The sequence below is a fragment of the Phocoena sinus genome, chromosome 12 (genome assembly GCF_008692025.1).
Source record: "Phocoena sinus isolate mPhoSin1 chromosome 12, mPhoSin1.pri, whole genome shotgun sequence".
NCBI classification, from domain to species: Eukaryota; Metazoa; Chordata; class Mammalia; order Artiodactyla; family Phocoenidae; genus Phocoena; species Phocoena sinus.
This window is the reverse complement of record NC_045774.1, coordinates 6,839,253-6,854,471: the sequence shown is the minus strand read 5'-3', so window position 1 is coordinate 6,854,471 and position 15,219 is coordinate 6,839,253. Positions and strand designations below refer to the sequence as shown.

At 40.2% G+C, this 15,219-nt stretch overlaps 1 protein-coding gene across 2 annotated transcripts in view; it reads right to left on the bottom strand.

The window, feature by feature from the left end:
* The window catches only part of PRKN (parkin RBR E3 ubiquitin protein ligase), a 1,284,475-nt gene that overhangs the window by 171,198 nt on the left and 1,098,058 nt on the right, over positions 1–15,219 (bottom strand). For both annotated transcript variants that reach the window (XM_032651607.1, XM_032651608.1), the window contains exon 9: positions 6,374–6,523. In XM_032651607.1, the coding sequence (XP_032507498.1) occupies positions 6,374–6,523 (150 nt within the window). The remainder of the gene's footprint in view (positions 1–6,373; positions 6,524–15,219) is intronic.

The window sequence follows — 15,219 nt, the reverse complement described above, 5'->3', positions numbered from 1 at the left end:
TTCTATCTTTGCACTTCAAGCTGGCTCACAAGCAGAAAGTCTAGCAAGACTTATTTCCACTCTGTAAATGAGCCAGTCTTAGTGTTTAAATTAGATCTTTGGACACTTGTCAAATAAACACGAAATGCATATTTCTGACATTTTGTAGCATTCACTTCCTTTTAAAAATACTTTCTGATAAAGAACATCTTGTATATCAAAAAATAACGTGTCAACAAGATTTGATTCCACGCTCTACATGCTACAGAGGCCAGGGGGTTGAGGTAAAAGCAAGGAAGGGTTACAACCTGGAGTTTAACGCTGACAAACCCACGTTTAGACATAATGGAAAATACCTGTCCTTTTTGGTGTCTCCTTGAAAGCATTACAATATAAGCCACACATACCTGGAGTCTAGAATTTAATCTCTATTCTTCTTTGGAGAAAAGGGAGAACTCTATATAGTTTTCAAAATACTTCACATAATTTAGTTAAATTATGTATTTTTATAAAATTAAAATACCTTTAAAGAATTGGAAAGTAACCACTTTCTTTTTCTTTTTCTTATTAAATATTGACCATCTGCTGACTTTCTGTTTCTGAGCCCCACATATTGAAATGAAAGGGCTTCCCATCTATTTATTAAGTTTTTAACCCAATAATTAGATCTTTGAGGGAAGGAATAGGTATCTCCATTTGTCTACATCGACTCCTTTCCTATATAGGGGCTAAAAATGAGGCTCAAACTCTCATTTAACTAAAATCTTCAACAATATATTCATGATATCGTTATAAGTACTTTTAACAAAAATTTCTTTGCAGGTAGCAGGTCCGTCCTTGCACAGGTCTAGATCCAGGTTGGATGGAGCCTTTGTAACTTTAGGTTCTACAATTTTTGAGACGCTCTTCAAGGAAAACAATGCAAGAATACCATTGGTTAAGAGGGCTTGGACGGGGTCTGTGGAAGTGAGGAGGCCAAGGCGAACGCTGCATTAGCTCCTCGATGAATCTGCCTTGGAGCAACACACGCTACTCATTAAAGGAGGGAGTGACTACCAGATGCCTTAAGAAATTCTATTTAATTTCCTTAACTAATGATCAGTTTAACGATTTTTTTTTTAAAAGATCTCTGGTTTTCATTTAAATGAGTACGAATTTTTTTTTCAGTTGTTAAATCTTGTCCCTGAATTTCTAATTTAAAACAGAAAACTCTTTATTCAATTCCTAGTATTATTTTAAGAAATTACCTCTCAGACATATACCATCCCAAAACAACAGCAAATAAGATAAAGATGTTTTATTTACAGAAAACTCACAAGGTTTGATTGCTATAGCTTTTTGTACTCCCAGGTCAGTGAGCATAATGTATTCCATATTTTGTTGCTGTTTTCCAGTATTAAACGTGTCAACATTTTACATCGGTACCATAAAACTTAGTGAGATAGTTCTGATGAATAGCAATAAGGCCAGAGAAAGAATAATGCATAACACGAATTCCTCAGGAAATCAATTAGTATTTTTATGAGCAGTAGTAAAAATATGACCAAGGGTTAGCAGAGAGTAAGGTCAGGCTATTTGATCCCAAAAGATATTCTTTGCTGAGTTCTGTTTATCCATGTAAAAATATTCTGTGCTGTGTCAAAACGAAAATCTCAGTGCTCCCAAGACTAAGATATCTTATATATCAGATGTACTGAATTCTTCATTTGGCTGTGTGGCCTTCGACAGGGCATATAAACTCTGTAATTTTTGCAGGATTTTCAGGTTCCTAACTGACTTTTCGTGGATCTCTGAACTTAGTATATTTTGGTGTTCTGAATTATGCACTATGTGTACAAGTAAAACACTGCATATTTTATATTTTTTGAAGAGGTTCTTGTTGAGGTAACATAAGTAATTCTAGTATTGGGGTAAATGATGATTAGTATTTGAAAATAAAAGTGACAGTGTATTCATATTACTTCTACATTGTTAAGATTCATTCATTCATTCACTCAGTCATTCAATGAATGCTGAACTCCATATACATGAATTTACTGAGGACAAGACTATGGAGGCATGAAACAAGTGTCACACTTCAACTTGAACCCTCGGAGGTGGCACTTAAGCTCGGATAATTCTTTATAATGGTAAAAATTTTGCTGCAACCATCACACATCTATCAGGCCTTTCCTAGCTGGACTGATATTATCATTTAAATGGAAATCCTTACCCTCCTTTATTAGCTAATGTACACTGGGTAACAGTTAAGCCTAGTGATACAGGGGAGCAAAGGATCAGCTAATCTGATTTTCCAGGGAATAACACTATATGTTTGAATAAGAGAGTCATAAATACTAACTTTAGCACCTATTTTAAAGGAGCCAAAGACAATGAAAATGCTGAAGTTTGTGTCTTCAGATGGAAACTATACACAACAGCAATCATGGATGTATGGGGGAATATCCAGGCATGTAGCGGTGGGCTGACTGATGAGATTAGAACTCTACAGTTTGGAGCTCAGTACACAGGTGTTTCTCAGCTCTAAAACTGTGTGTCCATGGGCACCTCACAATGTACCTGGAAAGCTGAATTTTTAAATTCTGTGAATGACAGGGAATTTGGTTCTCAACCATTTTTATGCATGAGATCCTTTTCGTAACATCAAGCATTTCTTGGATACCCACATAATAAGAGTTGCCAGTTGAGGACAAATTAAGCACAGGTGGATTCGCAGATATCTTACAATAAACCTGTAAATTACAGCCTGAGAAGCACGTCCAAGACTCTGATTTTTCCATAGCTTTGCTGTCAGTTACTTTCCTTGGGCACTGTCTAGGGTGAGGGGTTCACTGCTCCCAAGGCAGCCTGTTTTGTGGCTGCTGTCCATGGTGCTAGAGCAAACCCTGAGCAGAGATTCATCTTCCTCTAACTTCTACCTATTGGGCCCTGTTCTGCCTCTGAAACGACATAAACTAACCACGATTTCTTCCACACAACAGCTTTCCATTACCACCCGTAAATCCAGAAAAGACCACCAGCTTACAAGGGTGTACAAATCACAGCAAAACAGCATGTACCAGGAAAAGGGAAGAGAAAGAAGAAAAAAAGTGAAGCCAGGAAATAAGCTTCCAAATCCATTCTATTAGTGGCCCATTTCTACGCTGTAGCTGGCCCACAAATGCGGCTCTAGGTTTTCCAGCAGTCAGCTTTCAGGGGGAACCCTTAGTAGTTGCATAATTCGCAATGTCCTCCAGGACAACCTTCCTCAGGACAAGCATAATGAACTTGGAATAGGCACCATGGTTCCTCACAGAAAAGCCCACTGGGATGTCCTGAACCACACACATCAAGTTCCCTGTACAGTGACCACAATATAAACAAATGGCACCAAATTACTATGTAAGGAAAGCAATTCTTTGAAGGGCTAAAATAGTGAGGCCCAGGTACCTAACTCCCTGCTGTAGATCTAGCTTGATTCAGGGGTATATTTTAGAATATTTGGAAGGGAGGATCAAACAAGTGTCCTGTAGTTAATTTTCCATGAATATTAGGTCTTTCAGGTGAACTTTTGATAAATACTGATTAAGCTTTTGATTAAATATTAAATAAATATATACATAATGCCAGGCACTGTTCTAAGCATTTTATATTCATTAGCTCATTTAATATTCATAATGGTCTCCTACAGGGTCATTACAAGACATCGTATTTTAGAGGTTAGGAGACTGAGGCACAGAAAGATTAAGACCCCTGGTAGCAGATACAGCCAGCATTTGGATCTAAGTCATACAACCCAATCTCTTTTTTTTTTTTTTTTTTTGCGGTACGCAGACCTCTCACTGCCGTGGCCTTTCCCGTTGCGGAGCACAGGCTCCGGACGCACAGGCTCAGCGGCCATGGCTCACGGGCCCAGCCGCTCCGCGGCATGTGGGATCTTCCCGGACCGGGGCACGAACCTGTGTCCCCTGCATCGGCAGGCGGACTCTCAACCACTGCACCACCAGGGAAGCCCCCAATCTCCTTTTTCACCACTACAAGAATCCCAAAGGCATGTAAGTTGGGTTAACATCCTTTTTGTGAAAGTTGAGGATTTGAAGAAAAAGAGCAATGATGAGGTCAACTTATGTCTTTTGAGAAGGCAAAGCAATGGGAATTTGTATCAGTCTAAAAAAGCTTACCAGGACTGGGGCATAAAAGGCAGGGAGGGAAAAGAAAGCATCAAGTTAAGTGCATAGTTTAGAAAATCATTTCTCTTTGTTCTTTTTTCAACTTCTTCAAATTACAAACAGTGGTGGATCAAAATATGTCCATGTATTCCTTGACACCCTTTCCTTTAAGACGGAGCCTAATTTCCTTCCCTTTGAGGGGCGTGCTGGACCTAGTACTCAGTGCTGACCAATGGAATAAATCAGAAGTGATGGTGTACAGACTTGGAGAGCAGGTCACTGTGGCTTTATCTTTGCTCTGTCTGTTGGATCAGTTGCTCCAGGTAAGTTAACTACCATTCTGAGGACAAGTAGCCTAAGAAGAGAGCCACGTGGTGAGGGCCACTAGCCAGTGAGGAACTGAGGTATTTCTGGCCAAGAGTCATGTGGTCGAGCCATCTTGGAAGTGGATCTTCCAGCCCCAGTCAAGCCTTGGGTTAACTACAGCCGAGCTTGACTCCAACCTCATGGGACTCTCAGCCAGAACCACCCAGCTAAGCTACTCAGGGATTCCTGACCCTCAGAATCTGTGAGATAAAAATGTTTATTAATTAAAAGGTTCAAATTTGGGCTTATTTGTTATGCAGCAATAGATAAGTAATATATGAAACAACAAGCATCCCCTCCCACCCTCGCAGTAACAAAACAGAATAAATAAAAATAAAACACATTGCCTAGAACTTCCAAAGAAGCATCCTGAAGATAACCATTCTCCTTTAGGTAAGGACTTGCCCCCCAAACTCTCTTAACCCAAAGATCTTAAAGCAATTCAATTTACTTCCAAGGTAATTTTCCATGATTTGGAGTTCAAATATGTGTGTTACTTATAATGTCACATTGTGTAAAAAAGGGAAGCAAAAGATGTTCAAATCTTAAATTACATAAACCTTCCAAATTCTTAGAGCAGGATGAAGAACTGAATGCAGAAGATGGGCCAAAGGAACCCCCAGCTTTAGAGGATGGAAGAACAGGAGCTGTTAGCAGGTTGAAGCATATAATTGAGCCATTAGTTAAAAGCTACTGTAACTCATTTTAAAAGAAAACATTTGCTAGAAATTCTGATCCCAGAATTTGGCAGCTTGCTGAGGCCACGTGCAATCGGTGCAGATTATACAGTAAATGACGACTAAAGCTGGGAAGTGGAGTTTGATTTCCATAATTTCTAAGGCTAGCAGACATGACTTGAGCTTTCATCCTAATGCAATCACCATTATTAATCCACAGGTATTTCCTTCTGCTTACGCATCGCGGTGTCTCTTTATTTCTCACCTTCCACATACCCTGCTTTATCACTCGGCCCAGGGCTCGTTAAGCTGCACTCCATGACCGATACGGAGCTTTATGGAGGGCGACAGATGCCAGTTTATGCACAGGTAAATCACAATGCTCAGCCCCAAATCAGGCTTGGGTAATACCCCTCTGCCGTCCATACCCCTCCGTCCACAAAACTCATCATGAAGTTGCAATTTTAAAAGAAATGCTTTCCCATCACAATTCAATAACCTTTTTATAAGCACATACACTTCTTTTTCTGGCCTGCATGAAATTTAATATCAGGATTATTATCCATTTGTCATTTCAACCTATAATTTAGTCAGCCTACTTGCATTTGATTTATGTTTCCCTCACCCCTTCGCCGTCAGCTCGCAGCCACAGATCCATTCAAGAAGCTGTCTAGGTCATATTGGTTTGACCTCTTAGAACAAACACTTTCCATGTTTCTTATTCTGCTTCCCTAAGAGGCACCATTAAGTTTTGCTCATCTCGATTTAAAATGATTTTTACTACACAATAACATTTCAAGTTTTCCGTATTAACCTTCATTTTATTTCTTGAAATACTTAGGCAAACAATGTTACTAAGACATCACGCTAAGATGAGGAATTCTCTTTCTCCTCCACTCCTGTCTACTTAATGCCTGAATTAAGAAATCACACATTTTTGCTCTGAATTAGCTGAGCACTGGAAGAAAAGTTTAAAAGGCTGACCAAGTAATTCACGTCTTAAACACTTGGATAGCAATTAAAGCAGAAAATCTTACCTCCCCTTCTATATCTATATATGGTATCCTGTTAAGAATTTAAAAATCTATTTTATATATCAAAGATGTCTGAGTCTAAATGGAAAATGAAAATAAAGCAATCCTAGCCAATTTGCCAAAGCAAACAAATACACGGTCAAGAGCCAGGAGTGTGGCTGGTACTCACCCCGCAGCCCAGGCCGCTGCCCCCTTCGCAGGTGACCTTCCTCTGGCTGGGCTCAGGAAGCAGCCCTGCTCCGCAGCCCGGGCTGGGGCACAGCACGCCCCCCATCTGTAGCACGCACTCTTCGGCACCATATTGCTGGTACCGGTTGTACTGCAAAGAGAAAATGAGTTTTTCAAAGTGATAATACAGACACCAAGATGTGCTGTTTTACCGAAATGTTAATAGTTGGTGGTTCGGGGGTTTTCTTGTTAGTCTGTTTCTGTAAAAACGGGGGTGCGGGGTAAGGTGTGGTACAATCTAGAGAAAGTCTCCCAGTTCCAGCTGACAAAACAGATAAGTGAGGCCTGTGTTCTTCGAATTTCTAGAATTTACCCTCAAAAAATAGATTTTTTCCAAGTTTGATCTTTTAAAATACTACTACCAATTGCATTTAGTAGACTTTTTCATACAAATTTTAGGGAACATATCTATACTTTAAGTTATGGACATTCAAAACGCATCACTATCAATCTCATCAAAGAGTATATTTTCATGCCTCTATTCAGGAGCCTATCGAATTTTTAAAACTGTTTTGAAAATAGGTCCCAATGTTCCACCCCTGGTAATTGTTAGCAGCCCACACGGTATCAATGAGCATACAGACTACTGTTTTTCTGTTAAAGAATAAAATTTTCCTTTCATCACTATTCTTATTCTTAAAGCATGATTTCTTTTATCCCTGACGTCATTTCTCTGTGCTGTTGCTTGGCTCAATTCCCTTTAACTGTTTCCCCAGCTTGCAGAATAAACCTCAAATTGCACAGCACGCTTCCCAGAGTCTTCCTTGTCGCAGCCCTAAGTTACTGTTCTCCTTGCATTATTTGATCATATTCTCTTCTAAACTCAGATCAACTCAAATGGATCTGACAATTAATTAATTCAAGCAACATTTACTGAGCGCCTACTATGTGCCGGACACTACTGTGGGTGTTGGGAATACAGCCCTAAACAAAACAGACATCTCTGCTCTCATCCATAAGACTAGAACAGTAAATACTGAAAGGTTAAACTGTATAGTATTTCAGATGGTGATGAGTGGGGAGGAGAATAAAAAACTAGGAAGAGATAGATCCTGGGGAAGATGGGAATTACAATTTTAAAGAGGTGATCAGGGAATAGGGAATGTCTTATGAAGAAGGTGCATTTAAGCCAACATCTGAAGGAGATTAGAAAAGCAAGCCATGTGCCACCTGGGGGAATGAGCTTTCCTGGCTGAATATGGAGCATTATAAAGGTCCAGAGGCTGCATGGGCTTGTTTTGTTTGAGGTACTGCTAAGAGGCCAGTGTGTCTGAGGTAAAGTGAATGGGCGTGTGTGTGTGTGTGTGTGTGTGGGGGGGGGTGGGTAATAGTAGATGAAGTCAGAGAGTTAATGGGGATCCAGGATGTATAGATCCCTGAAGGCCTTTGTAAGAACTCTGGCTGTTATTCTGAGAGATTTGGGAACCACCGGGGACTTTCAAGCTGTGGACGACACAATATGACTAATCTCTTAAAGACAGCCATCTGGCTGATACGTTCAGAATAGACTCGTGGGGACAAGGATGGAAGCAGGAAGCAGAGAAGCAGGTCAGAGGTTATTTCAGCAAGGTCCACGGAGAGGGTGGTGGCTTGAATCAGGAAAGCAGTGATTGAGGTAGGGATGGAGCAGTGGTTGAGTTCTGGATATATTTTGAAGGTAGAAATGGAAAATTTTTTTAGGCAGGTTGGATACATGGTGTGAGAGGAAAGGAAATCAAGCGGGAAGTAATGTTTTTCGCTGAGAAGACAGAGGGCAGGAGAGACTATTACTGAGATGGGGAGACTTGGAAGAAGAAAGGTGTGAGTCTGTGTGTTTAGGGAGTTGAGAAAACGAATCATTATTTCTATTGTGCTCATATTCATTTTGAAAACCTCCTACACAACTAAGTCAAAATGGTGAGTGGCTAGTTGAATGTATGGCTTTGGAATTTAGGAGAAAGTTGCGGGTTGTGGACACCAATTTTGAAGTCATAGGTGCACATAGAGCTGGAAAGGAAAGGGTTAGCATCAGGCCTACTCTCCATTTTCTCTTATTTCTGACCCAAGCCAAAAAAGAAAGATGCGTTGGTCAAATCCCCTTGTAAATACGCTAATGGTACTTATATACAATGGCATTTACTAGAAAAGAGTTCTTATCTATGGAATGCATTCAGCAGGAAACACTTGGTCTAAGTTTGCTTACAGTAAACTAGAATATATGAATTTATGAGGTAAGGCTCTCTGAAAATGTCATAAGCTGTGCAATTATTAAGGGATAATGAAGACATTTTATCAAGTGAAGAATGATGAGACAGTTTATATAACTGAGAGATTTCATGTTAGTGATCATTCCATGAACTACCCAGAGACCTCATGTATTGACTCTTGCCTAGAGTACATCCCAGTATGCTGAGAAAGGACAGGCATAGCTGTGTTAAATGAGGTGGGGTTTCCCTGTATTTTGTCTGTGTCTCATCATTACCAGCATCCTGGAAGTTATTAGTAAAGACTGACACTGGGTTACATCTACGATTCTTTTTTTTTTTTTGCGGTATGCGGGCCTCCCACTGTCGTGGCCTCCCCCGCCGCGGAGCACAGGCTCCGGACGCGCAGGCTCAGCGGCCATGGCTCACGGGCCCAGCCGCTCCGCGGCATGTGGGATCTTCCTGGACCGGGGCACGAACCCGCGTCTTCTGCATCGGCAGGCGGACCCTCAAACACTGCGCCACCAGGGAAGCCCACATCTACGCTTCTTGCAAGTCTGATTTGACAATACGACCCTGTGTTATCTCAACAGCCATGAGACTGGATGAGATTACCCAACCTTTGTGGGGATGCTGAGAAGGAGCCAGCAAAGGAGACTGAGAAGAAGCAGCCTATTAGGCAGGTGGAAAACGAGAAGAATGTAGGTGTCCTGGAAGGCAAGGGAACACAGTATTTCAAGGAGGGTGTATGTGTCATGATAAATTGTGTCAAAGGCTGCAGAGAAGACAATTACTGAACACTGGCTGTTGTTAGAAATGGAGATGCCATTGCCATCTCGACAGGGGCCATTTCAGTGGAGTCATGGAGCCAGAGGCCTTATGGGAGTGGGGTCAAGAGAGAACTGGAGGAGACAAATTCCAGGAGGTGAGCGTGGATACTTTTTTCTAGGAGTTTGACTGAAAGGGGCAGCAGAGACAGGGGGACAGCAGCTGGGAGGGCTGTGGGACTGTAAAGGGATTTTTGAAAACGGAGAAATAACAGGGTGTTAGTAGGCTGAAGGGAATGAGTGAGAAGAGGACGGCAACTGATGACGCCGTGGATAGGTGAGGGACTGGGATCTACAGGATGAGTAGAGGGTGAGGCCTTAGGACGAGGGCAGAGTGCTGCGGCCCACGTGCGGACAAAGGAGGTTTTGGGAATTTGAGGTGAGCAGAAAAGGTATGAATGAGAAAGGCGAGGGAATGTTTGGAGTCAGGATTATTGCGGGGCAGCACTAAGAGCCCATTTGAACAGCGATTATGAATTTAGAGGAAGCTGGTCAGCAGAGTTGCCTGCTCTTCTGCACCAGCACTCAGCAGCACGTGCAGAGCAGACAGGAAGTTGGCTTTAAGCCAGATGGGGTTTGGTCAGACTTGTATGAAGAAGCAAGCCATTCCTCCATTCCCACCCCCGTGTGTCTTGGCACATAGCATCCCCTCGTATCACTGTGAATGATTCCAATAAATATTTATTGAACCCCTCCGCTCAGCTCTGTACCACTGGACTGCTTAACCTTCTGTTTTGTCCTATCCAAAATGGGTACAAAGTTTCAGTTTTGCAAGATGGATACGTTCTTGGGATCTCAGGTACAGCCTGGGGAACACAGCTAAAAATTCTATATTGTAGACTTAAAATTGCTAAGAGGGTAGGTATTTCAGAACTACAGAGTTTTACTTAATATTTTCTGTTTTACATCTCTGTTGCCCTTTTTCTACACTGGTTCTCAAGAACGCACAGAATAATAGAATAATAATGTTCCATAATAGCTCACTTGCTTTAGCTCACATTGTACACACTATGATTTTACAGTGACAATATTATCACCATGAATGTGATTACTAAAAACTTCAAATATATTTTCATGTGCTCTACCCATTCTCCTGCCAAATTTTTCCAATAACACTGTATCTAAATTGTTGAGACATAGGGCCATTTCATACTATGCTTTCTTTCTCCTAATTCTCATGTAATCTTAATGCTACACACACACACACTCTCTTAATACTCATCACCAGTCCTTATGTTAATGTCTGATCAGCAATTTTGGTTGTTTGAAGCTTGTTCTCTAGTATAAATTCCTCAGGAAGATCTCATTGGGAAAATGTTCACTGAATTCTTGCTCAGTGACAGTTTATTTGGGGCCTTGATTCTTGAAAATGAGTTTGGCTGGATATAAAGTCCTGGGTTCATATTTTTTCCCCCTCAGGTATCTTAAATGTCTTACTCTATGTTCTGATATAAAGTGTTATGGGCAAAGCTTATGACAATCTGATTTTATTTTTTTCCTTTATAAGTGAATTGATCTTTTTGCTCAGATGCCCAGAGGATTTCTTTTTCTTTAGAATCTAGTAATTTTATTAGAATATGTCTTGGTGATGGTCATTTTCTGATCAATATTCATATGCATGCTACGTCAGGAAAGTTGTACTGAATTTAATTTTTTAGTATTTGCTCCATTCTCTTGCTTTGATGTTTTTCTTGTGGGCTTTCTAGTGTACATATATTGGATTTTCTTTACCTAATTTCTAAACCGGTCAACTTCTCTTGACTGAGTTAGAAGTTGGGTAAAGTTGGTTTATCTTACTTTATTTTCATTTTTTAGAATTTTCTTTCTTTTCACTGTCTATTTCTTTTAAGACTATGTCCGTTGCTATTTATTTGTACTTGTGAAATTTCTTAATAACTTAGTTCCCTTTGGAATAGTTATTTTAGTTTTCACCCAACTGGTGGGCATGACCAGCTGATACACTCTCACCGTCTCTCAGGACAATATTCTGCTCTTCCCTCTGCATCTCCTCTTAAAAACTTTGTGCGGCATTTGACCTTGTTTCTTTTCTGTTGGGATTTTACTTTGTTCCTTTCTGTCGCTCACCTTTACATGAAATTAGTTCTGAAATTTTAGGAGGAAGAAGGATTCAGAATAGCTCTTAATGGCTCTACAGTTTCCTATTTGGTTTTTTGGGCAGTGTTAAAAAATATGAAGGCTCAATTTCTGTGATCTCCCAACTCTGTTACCCCATTTTCAACTGGACGTTCTCTTTCCCTTTACTCAGTGAGGGGCTTTGTCCTGACAGAGGTCTTTGACTGGTTACTGGTTTTGTGAGTCATGGGACCTACATGCTCCAGCCCCTCAGGCCTTCCTGTAGACCCTCTGCACTCCCCGCTTTCCTTCACGCATTTGTATTCCTGAGTTCAGCACACTATCTTGTCCATAGTTGGTACACAATAGTTGTAGAATGAATTAATAAAATTTAACTCCATTCTTAAAGAATTCTAATAAAATAATCAATGGCAATGGGAATTAATAACAGAGTGGTATAGGATGATGTTTACCTACATAAATTATTTTCTAGTTTAAATAAATTGATCTTAAGTCATTAGCTATTTACTGATTTGATGACAGATCACCTATCTATTTAATTTAATTAAGCAATTTTATTACTACGATAATATTTTTTCTAGGAAGACGTTAACCTATTAACCTATGGACAAAGTGCACTAAACTCTATAGAAATTCTTGCTGACTACATGTGTTACAGTCTCAAATTCTGACAGAACGTGTAAACTATGTTCCTCTTTCCATTCATTAACTAAGGAATTTATAAGAAATAACTTTATTATATTCAATCTATATTACAATTCCTTTTCTAAAGGAAGACAAATATTTTAGCTTACATGTCTGGTAATTTCTGATTAAAAAGTACACACAACATCTGAATCAAAACCTACAATTACTGAATGCATTTCTTTTTTTTAACATTGTGAAATGTATAAGAAAAACATTTGACCTAGACCAATAATGTTCTAGTATTCACAGAAAGTTTAATACTCTAAGGAAACAATTTAGACATGTAATTACATTATATGTTATTAGCAGGGACCCTTATGTAGTTTTCTTTAAGATAAGACCCACAGTTTCATAGATTCCTTTCAACCACTTACTGGCACAAAGTTGAGAGTGCACTAGAAGAAACATACTATATACTTATTGGAGAGTTGTGACAAGTTAGCATGAAGTACAGCAGAATGTCTGTACTCATCTGAGTGTAAAATACACACAATAGTGGTAAAGTGATAAATGGACTGCAAATGGTGGAAAGGAACGATGACTGATCCTTTGACAGTACTTGTGTTATTTCCTAGGGCTTTTTTTACTTATCACTGTTGAATAGCATTTATAAATAGAACTAACTTGGAGGAATGTGATTAATTTATAACATGAACTAGGTCTGTATGGAGTCCATTCTCAGGTGAGCTCAAAAGCAGTAAATTCTCTAAAAATCACTTAGGCATTGTTTGTCTTTGGAACCACAGTGAGTGTCTATGTGTGTGCTTGTGTACGTGTAGATAGGTATAGCCAACTTACGCTGTTTAAGCTGTTAATAAAACTAGTTTGCAAATTTCTAGATATACTTCCATAAAGTGGATACTCCACAGACAGATAACTAAGAGAATTTAGAGATGACAGGGTATTTGCAAAAATTTTTAAAAATAAATGTTAATATTAACAAAGCATATACTGTTCTGCACCTAAGAAAAAAATAAAAAGTTCCTCCTACATTTTGTCAGATTATAGTGAAAATACATTCTGTTAGATGACTTATCTAGGTAAAATCTCAACTCATTGGTATGGTTTATATTTTATTTATTTGGGGAATAAATTATTCAGTTTTTATGTGTATGCTCATGGATTCTCTTAAGAACAGGAAATACTCATTTTAAAGTATAAAATTCACAGAAGATTCAATAAACTCATATTTTAAGAATCTAAAAATGAGTCAGGGGAGAGCATAAGCAAATAGAGGTTGCACTTTGGTGGTCTGTTGCTAGTTGGAGGAGTTGGGTTGGGTAGAATAATGTTCTATAATGAAGCCAAGGTCCCAGGTCCCGGGTCCCACGGAGGCCAGTTAGCTTCCCCTTCCTTGCTGGCCACTGTCTCTATGCTAAGTGCAAGTGGTGACCCGCGGGGTCAGGCTGGGGAGGAACTGGGCCCAAATACCCGACACTGCTGGAAGACCACTCAAAAGGCCTGTCCTATGTAGGAGGGCACGAACGGCTCATCGTGATGTTTAATTCGCATGCTTTCCTAAGAAAAGACAGCAAGAAGGAAGCTAAATCTTAAAACTGCAACAAATTTGAAGCACAGGCATACTTAGGTAAAACTAAAATCTGGGAAAACAGGCAAATGTTCTGTCAAAATGAGGTGGAGCTTGTCAGCAATCCATGGCAGCCTTTCAAATCCTCTGAGCAGGGAAGGGGGTTGTTTGTGTTCTGCCATGGAATTTTCCAGAGTATCCTTTTGGGGGCACTCAGGTACAGCTACAAAAGCAACCCCTACACAGGCTGTTCTTGCTTTTCCCCCACTAAATTCTGGCTTCTGTGAGGTCTTAGCCACAAGCACCCAGGGATTCCCTCCCAGGACCTGTCTCCTGCTCTCCCCCTGGAGGAGAGAAATCCCCATCAGAGATACCATTCACCGAATTACCACTCTGTGCCAAGGACTGTGCCCACACTTTGCCTATGCATTTCACTCTCCGTCTGTCCTAGAAGTGACAGGTGAGGTCACTGAGTCACAAAGACATTCAGTCCTTCACTGTGGTTCACACGGGCAGGGACTCAGTGCTGTGGCTCTAAAAGACCACCCTTTCCCCGATACCAAGCTGCCTCCACTTTCTTTTTTTCCCTTTTATTAACAAAAATTCAGCTCACTATTCCTTCGTTATCATTTAGAAACTAATGAAAAACGGTTTATTACAGCACTTCTTCTTTGGCTAAACGAAGTCTAAAATAACTTTTTAGAGGAACATGAATTTATGATTAATCCATTTCCCAGTGCTAAGTAGAGAATACCCTATTTTCTATATGTATTAGAATTTTAAAAAACACTCCTTAAATTCTCAGTAATCTTAGTTTTCTTCATGTGCAAGCAGTTAGCACCGGGGAGTTGGTGACAGCCCCTGTGGAGGTGCCTGTCACCATTGTGGTTTGTATTCTCAGTTTTGTTGCTAATAATGTACTTTTCATCCCTGGACGTCTGTCATTGACTGATGAAGTAAACTGGCTAGAGAAAGGGCTGGACCTTTTTCATCGCCTAGAAAAAAACATCATTAGGATGGCTGAAATTAAATGCCAGGAGAAAACAGATCAAACAACACCTGAAATATAATTAAAGCAACAGACTGTATCCTGGATTGCAATTTACAAGGTTTTTCTTTTTCAGATGTTTCAGACGACATGATGCCAAAAAATATCTCAACTTCTAGTAGCCGTGGAATCTTCCGGAAAGGAGGTCAAAATCGATTGACTTGTTTGTCCCTTCTCCATGCTGTGGGCCATGCAGTGCCCCACAGGAAGGGTTAGACTGTGAAAGCAGATACTTGCAAACCGTTTTCCTTGAAGGAGTTTCTACTGAGGGCGTGACTTCAGAGACTTCTGGGAGCTTTGCAAACGGGTCTGCTAAGCACACCTCCTGATGGGGCCCTTGGCAGAGGGCAAGGCTGTCTGTGGGCACAAATTATTTTACCCTTTACTATAGTCCCTGAGAAGTGGTTGTGAGCAGTGCTG